The following is a 12,185-nucleotide window of genomic DNA, read 5'->3' on the forward strand; positions in this document are numbered from 1 at the left end:
ATTCGTGATATTCTTTTCAATTGCACTATTGTGCGCACAAATGCATGCAGGCACTATTAGCTACATAAGTGATGAGAATGGTCGGCAGCAACTTTCGAGATAGTGATGAAGAACTCCTGATCACAGTAAGTAATTGTACATTACAGCACTGTTTTAGATAAAAATTCCATGCATGTCATAACAATAGCTTTATATGCAGATAGAGTTTTTCAAAGTATTCGAGATCGTGCAAATCGCCACTATTGATTTGAATATTTTAGCGCAATACATACTTCACCTTTAATCAGGTCTGACAACATAATACTGATTGTTGAACTTAGTATTAGTATTGTTGGGACATCACAGCACTATTTCTGTAGCATATATGTATGGACAGGAGAAAAATCTCTCTCACATGCACATTTATTTTCCTGCCATACACTATAACCTATACTATCTCCTCTCTCTCTCTCTGACATGAAACTCCACAAAATGCCTGCTGAGGAGTGTCTTAATTCATATAGTAAAGGGGTAGGTAACTTTTCTATTGGTTGCTAAGGATGCTGCTAAGCTGTGACAAAGCCTTCTCATTGGCCCACAAGCTAGAATAAAGGAAGGATGATCACCTAATGTGTACTGTGTTAAAAAAATATATATATATATCCGTCATTCCAAATATAGAGCACTATATTCTAAATATTCACAAATTCTCAAAGTGCCCATATTCACAATAAAATTCGTAATACTAATATTTGCGTTCAACACTACTACAGAGCTGTCCTCCTTCATATCTCCTTCTTAAACTCCACCATCCTGGTAAAAGCATATTTGGTGAGAGATCTATCTTTGGTTCAGGGACAACTCTGTTATGCAGAGCTGTTCAGTCAGTTATCATTGTCTCAGGGTAATTTTTATACTGTTAGATGTTAGACATGTAGTCTTATCTTAGGCAGCCAAAGTACTTCAGCGTTATGCAATGTAATAGTACATGTTATGCTATATATTTATTCATGTTATTTGCATTCTTATAGTTTTATCAATCAATCAATTGATCAATCATCAAATACTCCTGTTATGCCAATAAACATGTTAGACAACAAAGAACAGTCCTCTTATTTAGAAGAAACTCCAAAAAGTAACCACATTTTGAAAACTAAACCCCTCCAGGAAATTGAGGCATTTCACAGAAATTAGAAACAGATGGCTAAAATGTTGCTTTAGACCCATAATTTAAATTTTTACAAGGAGTAACATGAGAAAAAGCATCCCAGAATTGGATATCCATTTTCTCATGAATATGATAACACTCTGTATATGTTCACAAACCGCTTTATGGGCACACCACAGGGCTCAGAAGGAAAGGAGTGCATTTCCCAGGAATGGTCCTCGGTTACCATGTTGTGTCATGTTTGCAGAGCCCCTGAGGGATCAGTAAAATATAAATTCCCCAAAAGTTATCCCACTTTTGAAAAAACAAATAGATCTTCAAGGAATTCACCTAGGGTTATAGTGATTGGCATGTCCTCATGTATGCTGCATAGAATCATAGTTTTAAGATTGGAACATTAAACTAAAAATTACATTGTATGGTTTAGCCTCAAATTTTCATATTTCACAAATGAAATAGGAAAAAAAGCACAACAAATTTTATTATATAATTTTTCCTAAGTATGACAATACCCCTTAAGCAGTTATAAACTGCTGGGCGGGCACATTGCAGGGTTCAGAAAATAAATAGCACCATGTGAATTTGAGGCTTACATAGTTTGGTTATCTATATAGCACTGGCCGACAACTGCAGAGGCTCTAAGGAAAAACAGAAAAAAGAAACACCCAAGAATTTACCCCATTTTAAAAACTACACTCCTCAAAAAATTCACCAAGGAGTGTGGTCAGCATTAATACCCCACAGGTGTTGCAATGCTCTTCTTCCTCATATTAGAAACACTCTACATGTGGCCCTATTCTTTTGCCTGAAAGTACTGTATGAGAGAGCTTAGGAGCTTAAGAGCACTATGCACATTTTGAGTCCCTTTATGGTGATTTACACCACTTGTGCTGACAACTGTTATGGTTCTAGGGAAAAATAATAAATGGAAGCCCTCAAAAGTGATCCCATTTTGGAAACTCTGCTCTCAAGGTATTATGGGGTAGAGTGACTATTTGTACGCCTCAGGTATTTTGCAACGTCCACTGATATATCATTTCAGTGCCCAATAAGTTGTGCCCAGCTCATGCTATCTGAGACACCACACTACTCGAATTCATAGTTTGGGTTTTACTGGGTAGGGCAATGCTATAAATGTAGATGTAAGATGCTGTATCTGTACATAAAAAGGGCTCAGAATGGAGCGCCATTTGGCTTTTGGAGCTCAGATATTGGTGGAATGGTTTTTGGTTCCTACAGAATATTTGCATAGACCCAGAGGTACTCATACAATGAAAACCCCCAATAAGTGACCTCATTTTGAAAACTTCAACACTCAAGTTATTTATCATGGGGTTAAGTGAGGATTTCAACACCACAGGTATTTTGCAAAAAATAAATGAACAGATTATGGTGCAAAATGAAAATAGCAAGTTTTCCACAGCTATGCCCCAGATTCTGCCATCTGAGATACACCACACCCTTTAAATTGATAGCCTGGCTCTACTGCTGACTTAAACTGCTGTTCCGATATGCTACAGAGTTCAGAAGGGAAAGACCACTTTTTGGCTTTTGCATATATTTAGAAGGATTGGTTTACAGGCGCCAAGGTACCAGTATAGCTATTTTCTTACAACCATGTGGGAAGAGTTGCCCTATTTATAGACATTATTAAAGGTGTAGTTTTGCTAGTCTTACACAAGTTTTTTGTGTGTTATTGCGTGAAGGCCCAATTTATGGGATGAGTTAAGATGAGTTGCCATTGTCATTGCTATTATTTTGGGATACATAAGATTTTTTTATTGCTTGGTATGTTTTTTGTAAGGCGAGGTGACAAAAAGGTTGTTGTGCTGATATGGCTTTTATCTACCCTGAGGGGGTAGATCATATAGAGCAGGTCATTATAGATGCAGATATACCAAATATGTGTTTGTTTTATGCAATAAAAACATTTTTGACTTCATTTTCTGATATATATATATATTTATTTATTTTTTCTGTTTTCTGGCTATCTTGTTTTTGGGGGGCTCATTGTTTGCAGGATGAGGTGACATTTCCATTGGTATCATTTTAGGGACTTGATAAAATTACTTTTGTTGGCTAAAGTGTCCAAAATAATGGCTGTTCACTTGACGGGGTAGATCATGTGGTAATTTTAAAGATTCGGTCGTTACGGACACAGCACTATCTAATAAGTCTTTTTTTTCTGTTTTTTTTACAATTGTAAATGGCTTGATTATTGGAGAAGGGAACTTTTTTGACACATGAAACTTTTTTATGAAACACCTTTTTATTTTTTATTTTTTTACTTCAAATTTCTACTCTGGAACATTAACTTTTGAGGGTCTGATCCCTGTTTCAATGCAGTGCAATACATATTGTATTGCACTACGTAGAAACTGTCATATTCAAACAGTTGATCATGAGGCCTATCCTGGGAGCTGGGCCTGTTACAGTTCCATACATAGTAGGCCCGAGGCCTCTGTAAGGCTTTTGGTTATCATGGCAACTGAGCTGATGTAATTAGAGAGGGAGCCCCCTCCCTCTGTAAACCTCAATGCTTATCATAGCGTTTAAGGTATTAATCTGCTGGCATCAGAGTGCTCAGCAATGCTGGTGGATACAGCAAGGGCCCAGCTGTCAGTAACAACCAATCTCCTGTAATGTACTGCTCGTTTTATCAGAGTGCCATACATATACAGCGCTTTGCGAGAAAGCTTTGTTCACTGTGCCATACATGAACGGTGCTCGTCATCTATGGGTTAAATTAACAGTTTTTCCACACTGTCAACCATGCGTTTGCCACAACTATATATGTCAATGTCACTTTGACATTATTTGCTATTGCTGTAATTGCATTATAAAGCTCAAAGTGAGGATGAGGAAAAAAAAAAAAAAAGAAAGGAAGAGAAAGGATATAAAGTATTCTAGGAAATTTCTGAGTTTCATATACTAATTGTCAGGCCATTTGTAGCACTTTTGATTTGGGTAGTATCAATTTAAACCAAAATCAAATTATTTGAAAGATTCAGCGAATCGGACATGAAACAAATTTCAAGAAATTCACTCATCTCTATACTTAATATTTAATTTAAATGGCACTGAAGAAGGTATACTCTTAGACAATTCCATATAAACTGAATATAGTCACGTTCCATATCAATAAACTGAATACAATGGGAGAGATTTATTAATAGTAGTGTATTTTGTGGCAGAATATTTTATTTCCACCATTTTTAATTTGTGATATATTCATGAATAGTGTGGTTTTTGTTTCTTAAATGTGTCCTAAATTAAGAATGAAAGGCAATAACTGTATGTTGTTATATGCACTCGTGCATGAAAAACTTTTTTTGCCTATTAGGCCATTCTGTAGGAAAGATGTAACATATTGTGCCACATGATGATTATTTATGACACAATGCACCACAGGATAACTGTTTTCAATATAATGCACCACAGCATACCTATTTGCAAAACAATGTGCCACAGGATACCTGTTTGTTACACAGTGCACCACAGGAAACCTATAATATTTGCTACACACTGCACCAAAAGGACACCTGTTTGCTATACAATGGATCACAGGATGCCTATTGCGATAAAATGAGCCAGAGAACAGAGGATATGACTATACCTAAGATTAGTATCACAGTACAGACTATAAACCGTCTATAGGTATTGATTAATAAAAGGGTTGCAAAATCTAGTATACAAACTAAAAAGACAGGGTGGCATTAGCAGGAGGTGCTCAAACCCACATGCAGTCGTGCATATATACAGGGGAGCAAATCCTGCACTTGTGGCCCGTTGCTAATGGCGATCCCCAGCAAAATGCATACGGTGGAGGATGCCCGCGGCGAACCACAAGTACCACAATAGACATCTCACACAAGGTAGCAAGTGCGGATGTCATAATCAATATAACAATATAACAAAACAATAGCAAAGACAGGTGCACTCTGCAGTCTCACTAAACCCTCAAACTGATTTTAAAATTGAGAGATTAGTCAACATGTCCTACGGTGTAGAACATGTCTAAGCCCGGGCACCACGCCAAGGTTTCTCAAGTAGCCCGGGACCTAACGCTCTCCTACCTGAGCTGTATGGGCAATACCAGGAGCCAATGGGCAAATTACAGGAGCATGAGGCCGACTCACAAACAGCTCACCAGTTACCTCCAGCATGTAGCTATGCTTGCAATGGGAGGAGGGAGGAGTCTGCGAGTCCCACTCAAGACTGGCTGATATGGCCCAGGCCTCACAGGTGCACCTAAATGTGGCCTGTAGATGGAAAACAGGCACATTTAAATTTAAGTTTATACACCTCCAGGAATCTATATATACAAAATAAAAATAAAACCACCTGCTAATGCCACCCTGTAGGACATGTTGACTAATCTCTCAATTTTAAAATCAGTTTGAGGGTTTAGTGAGACTGCAGAGTGCACCTGTCTTTGCTATTGTTTTGTTATATTGGCAAAATCTAGTACTTAAATTCACAGGCTACCACCCTTAAAACTTAGCTTTTCATATTATCTAAAATATACACAAAGGACCCTCCAACATAGAACAAAATAATGAACAAACATAAAAAATTTAGCAATAGCGCTGGGTTAGTACTTGATAGAAGGATTAGTGTATAGAAGGGTTGGGACCTAATGATAAGCTATGGGCTCTCTCCCTATAGCTGACCCTCTCACTATTTATGCCCTGCCTATAAATGGAATAGCCACTACGATAGGGGCAATCCCGTATCAGGAACCTCCTGGATGCCCTAGGATGGCCCTGATTAGGGACATCCCTGATGGCTGATTTATACTATCTAATTAATAAACCATTGTTAGGATACCTAGCAAATAATTGCAAAAAAACAAAAACATATATACTATGAAAGATATATATTAGATATTATAAGACAAAGATCCAGAGATAGGTTATGTAATAATCAGTCCATCTCCTGATTAAGATCATAGATTCTCATTATGAATTATCAAATAGAACAAAGAAACCATCTTCTAGTATAGCAGAGGGTTTAGCGTCAACCAATATTGGTAACACCAATATCCCTTAAATACAAGAACATTAGGGTGCCATCTAAGTTGATGGCCTCCTCGTCCCAAAGACTAGGACAAAAGAAGGAACAAAGTAGGACTAAACTAAAAATTGATGAAAAAGTTGTACCAGTTCTAAAATGTTGAAAATGGGTTCAAATTATAGCACACACACTTAATATAGTGCCTTGAAAAAGTAAGCATGCCTCTTGAACTTTTCCACATTTATTCACATTACACTCACAAACATATATATTTTATTGAGAATGTATGTGATAGACCAACACAAAGTACTTGTGAAGTGTGTGAAGTGAAAATAATGTATGTTTTTTCAATATTTTAATAAATGCAAATCTGGAAAGTCTGGAGTATTTGTATTCAGCTCCCTGAGTAAAAACTTTGTAAGACCATATTTTCCTACAATTATAGCTACAAGTCTTTTGGGGTATGCCTGTACCAGCTTTAAACATCTAAAGGCTGACATTTTTGCCTATTCTTCTTTGCTAAATAGTTTAAGGTCAGTCAGTTTGAGAGCTTCTGTGAACAACAATTTTCAAGCCTTGCCACAGATTATCAATGAAATTTAGGTCTGGACTTTGACTGAGCAATTCTAACAGATAAATATGCTTTGATCTAAACCATTCTATTATATGTTTAGGGTTGTTGCTCTGCTGGAAGTTGAATGTCTTTTCAAGTCTTTTGTATCCTCTACTAGGTTTTCCTCCAGGATTGCCTTATTTTTAGCTCCTTCCATCTTTCCATGAACTCTGTCCATCTTCCGTGTCCTTGCTAAAGAAAAGCATCCACATAGCATGATGCTGTCACCACCATATTTCACAGTGGGGATGGTGTGTTCAGGGTGGGATGCAGTGTTCGTTTTCCACCACACATAGCAGCTTAAATTTGGCCAAAATGTTCAACTTTGTTCTTATCTGACCAGAGCACCTTCCACATGTTTTCTGTTTCCCATCCATGGCTTGTGGCAAACTGCGAATAAGGCTTCTTATGGCTTGCTTTAAAAAAAAAAAATCTTGCCACTCTTCCATAAACGCAAAATTTGTGGAGCATAGACGCTCCTATCTGAGCTGCAGATCTCTGTAGCTTCTCCAGAGTGACCATGGGCCTTCGGGCTGCTTCTCTAATTAGTGCTCTCCTTGCCTTATCTGTCAGTTTAGGTGAAAGGACATATAGTAGTAGGTTTGCTGACCTACAGTACATTATCTGGTGTGTTTCCTTGTTTTCATGATGATTTATGATCACTGATTTGAGGTTTGATCACAAACCTCTGAGGCCTTCACAGAACAGCTTTAGGTATACTGAGAATAAGCTACATATGTGGACTCTATTTACTAATTAGGTGACATATGAAGGCAATTGGTCACACTGGATGTTTTTAAGGGCTATCAGAGTAGAGAGGGCTGAATTCAAATGCACACCACACTTTTCAGATTTATTTAAAATTTTGAAAACCATGTATCATTTTATTTTCACACATACTGTAGTTGCTACTTTGTGTTGGTCTATTACATAAAATCCCAATAAAATACATATAAGTTCGTGGGTGAAAAAATGTGGAAAAGTTTACAGTGTATGAATACTTTTTTAAGGCACTGTATATGTGATCATTTTCTCTGCAGTGCTACCACTGGAGAAATGAAGCTTCACACAATTAGCATTAAAATCAGTGGTCTATCTATCTAATGAACTTTACGAGCAAAAGTTACAGTACTCATTCTAGTCACTGTTGCTAATACATGAGAAACTTAAGAGAGATATCCAGTCTATTAATTTAGGATTCCCTAATCCATCATTTGAACATTTATTCAATCCCTTCAATTTGTCAGCTTTACCAGAAAATTTTATATATACATATTTTTTTTTTAAAGGTTCCATTGACTGAAGGAAAGAAATATCAATCTGAAAGCTAAGTAGATACTGCATATATATAGTTTATATATACTGTATATATAAGATATATATAAAATTAAAGTTTGCATGAAATGAATAACTAAAAATCTGAAAACCTATTTTTTCATCTTATGTGATTAAAATGAGAATTAACATGAATAATATAATTTAAAATGTTATGATAAAATAAATGAAGCAAAAAAAAGTAACATGCACTAATGAGTACTTAAATGTAAATTTACTTGTGTACAGTGTAAACTTGTGCTATATGTATTAAACCATAGGGGCAATACTATATCATCCTATACAGTAGTTACACTAAATTTATTTCACCAAAGTGGATTATTAGATTATTGTTAGTATAATTTTGTTAGTTGCAAACTATAAGGTTTGCAAATAAAACTCACAATTTGTGCATAGTGTAGTCGTCGGAATGGAGCAAATTTGCTCTCAATTTCTTGCCAGCGTTTGTTAAGATGGATCAAATTTGGCTCCACCGCTTTGGCAGCCCCATCCTTAGACAAACGTTCAGCTTGCCTGTGTACTGCATTCAGTTCTTCTTTCTTCATGTCCAATTCTCCATCAATTTCCTAGTGAGTAAAACCAATACAGGGCCCAGGGCAGTTAGCTATCTAATGAATATACATTAGAGGAAGCAGCAACATAAATCTGTCACTTGTTTCTCATTAGACTTTATTTTGAGAAATAAGCAATAAACTAACATATGATTAATGCATAGATAATATGGCCATGTGACTTTATTTAGCCTATGTGTTTAATACATGTATTAAATGTGCCATCCATATGCCTCTAATTAAACCAATCTGTACATTTTTATAAAACCTATGCCATTTTGTGTGCCAAGCAAAATTCCATATATTTTCTTCATATACTTTCTTATTTTTGTTATTAAATGGCAAATCAAAGCAATAATAAAGCAAAATAATATGGTTGAAAATAAAGACAGCTGACAGTTTGGATTGACTGGACAGTTACATATGGACATGGTCTGATAAATGAAGTGTGCTAATATGAGAAAGGGTCATCCACGTACTGTTAGTCATTAGTTCATCTGGAACAAAGATACATAATATGAGTCAATATTAATGCCAACATAAACATTTTAGAGGTTTCACATTTTTGTAAAGAGTATATTTTTCTATAAGTCTAGTGATGATTATTAAGTTAGAAAAGATAACCATTTACATAAAATTTAACTACTGATAGGTTGATCATTTGTAAATTATTTTTATGTATTTCTTTACGGTTCATGCTTATCTTAACTAATTAAAGGTATTACTGAAATAATAATAATAATAATAATAAATCATCATAATTTTATTTTACAGCCTCCATATATTCGACAACACTGTACACACCTATCAGTTGTAATCATACTATTCTGAGACTGTATTTATAGCTGGCTTACAGGAAATAGAAGGAAATTCTGAACAGATTAAATGAAGCTAAAGATTAAAAATGGTCTGTTCATATAGATTGTCTGTTCATCTGTTTATCTGTGTTTTTAAATCAGACATAATCATTTTTATAGAAATTTTTGTTTTAAGCTTTTCTCACATTAACATTGTGGCCATTTTAACAGAAATGTGACAACTATGCCAGAGCTATCTTCTTATGATGGGGTTTGTCCGGTCTGATTTCCACTTTTTGACAGCATGAATGACACTGCAAAGTGCATTATTCTAGCTGTCAAAACAACTGTACCAGAAAGCCAGCCTGTTCATATATCCATGTGAACTGAGTATAACTCTACTCTATAAAATAATTTTAAAATAAATAACTAAACTAAAGAAGATGGAGGGCATGTAGAAGTATAGAATTTCTAGCAGAGTTGGGGCCTTTTTACACCTGCAGATTGAGCAGGCAATGATCAAGATCCAACGTTTATAATTTTGATCACTGCTTTCTTGTTATCCGCAATGATCTGTGACACATGTGGCTCAGCGATTATTAATACTAGGGATGAGCGAATTGACTTTGGATGCTTCACCTGAATTCTATTTGCATAAAACTTTGTTTTAATACTGTATGGAGCAGAAATTTATTGGCTCAGATGAACCGAAGTTGTTACTTTGCAAAGTCGGAGTCAATACATTCTAATAATGTACGGAGATCCCACTCCATACAGTATTAAGACAAAGTTTTATGCAAATCAACTTTGGATGAAGCAATCGAAGCCGATTTTCTCATCCCTAATTAATACGTTTGTAGCAAAAGAGTCTTGTTTGTTGGCAGCAAAGAACAAACTGTTTAAAAGGAATGTGTCAACAGAAAATTACCTATTGTTTAAAATAAATCACATTTTTATGTTACAGGTATTTTATTTATTTTTTTGGTGAGTTTTTTTAACCACTTCATTACCAGATTGTTTACCCCCTTGTTTCCAGGCCAATTACTCAGTTTTACCAATGGGCTACAACTGCAAATAACTAATTTCATGAATTTTAAATAATTTTTCCAGGATACATTAGACCTTTCTTTAGTGCCATTAGATAACACATATATTTAAAAAACATATATTGAAGGAAAAACTATAATAATTATGAAATATATATATTTTTTTAATTTATCATGAATTTTCAATTTATCAATTTGTTATGAAAGAATTTAAGACAAAGCACTTCTAAAACCATTACCATATGTTTTTAGTGTGAAAATGGATGCTACTTGTGAAATTTACCTAATAACTAGGCTCACCACAAGACCTGAAATGACTAGAGTGCATCATGGATTTTGGAGACTTATTTTTCTATTGCTGGTTTCATGGCACCATATTGACAGAACAGACATTGTACAGTGCTAAAACATTTAAAACATTAAAAACTCCTTCAAAGTAACTATTTTTATGTTGAACCTCAAAGGTATTCATCTTAGGGAAATTTGGACATTTTTTACTAGGAAAAGGGAATGGAACTGGGTGGAATTTTATTTTTTTATTCAGTAGCCTATGTTTCACAATTACCATGTGGCCTTGAGAAAACCCACATGATACCCTTTGTGTACTTTTTGCATCTTGTTTGGGCTCCCCACAAAACCTGAAATAACTGGAGTGCATTATAGATTTGGTGACCTATGTTATTGTTGGTGCTATGGCACCATCCTTCCCGTACAGATGTTGTACAGTACCAAAAGCTTAGAAACTCCTTCAAAGTGACTATTTTTTAATGTTGATAATCCTCCTAAAGTCATCTTGTGAAAATTTGGGCATTTTAAGCTTTTGACTTTTTTTTTGAAAAACTGTATGGAATTATGTGGAGAACATGTATTGAATAAATTATATGTATGTGTATAAGTCACACACAAAAGACTGCTATACTTTTATCAAAAGTAAAACAGTTTTATTTTTTATGAAAAAAGAAAAGACATGTGTACACAAAACTATATACAGTTATATGATTTAAGGAAAAGACACTAATACACTAATAAAGATTGTGGTTTCTCTCATGAAAGAAAAAAGATATATATATGTATGTATATTGCACACACAAAATAATTTTGTATTAACTACAGCTAAAATTAATAACTATAACTTATTTTTGTGTGTGCTTTTGTATATTATATATACCCAATAGACCACTGCACTAACTATAAATAAAACTAATACCTTTATTTAAAAAATATAAATGTCTGAAAGAAAGAGGAAAATAACAATGTGTGTACATTTGGATATTTTACACCAAGTGCATTAAACTATTGCTCAAACAATTAACTACATTTTTTTTAACGCAAATGTTGAAAATGTGTTTAGATGTGTATATTTTATATACACAAAGCCTGATATACTATTGCTAAGCGTAACAGCTATAGCTATTACTTTGTATTTATTTATTTTTGTAATTATCACTCCAAAACAGGTACTCAGTTTAAAAGGACCTTTCACCGGTCCTGAAATTACAATATAAGTACCTGGCAGTGTAGGGCATATTGACGAGATGTGATATTGCTTCATTTTATTTATTTTTTCTGATAGACTGCTCCGTTCCCCCACTGTGCCCCGCATTCTGGTTTTCCACCCTGTATGCTAGTGCATACCATACAGAGAGGAGGACACGGGCGTGTTTTTCAGAGGACATACAT

The 12,185-nt window shown here is 35.0% G+C and overlaps 1 protein-coding gene across 6 annotated transcripts in view; it reads right to left on the reverse strand.

The window, feature by feature from the left end:
* DMD (dystrophin) overlaps positions 1-12,185 on the reverse strand; it is a 3,186,583-nt gene that overhangs the window by 1,662,804 nt on the left and 1,511,594 nt on the right. For all 6 annotated transcript variants that reach the window (XM_044284724.1, XM_044284721.1, XM_044284723.1 and 3 more), the window contains one exon: positions 8,495-8,677. In XM_044284724.1, coding sequence (XP_044140659.1) covers positions 8,495-8,677 — 183 coding nt within the window. The remainder of the gene's footprint in view (positions 1-8,494; positions 8,678-12,185) is intronic.

This window comes from Bufo gargarizans, chromosome 3 (assembly GCF_014858855.1).
Source record: "Bufo gargarizans isolate SCDJY-AF-19 chromosome 3, ASM1485885v1, whole genome shotgun sequence".
NCBI lineage: Eukaryota > Metazoa > Chordata > Amphibia > Anura > Bufonidae > Bufo > Bufo gargarizans.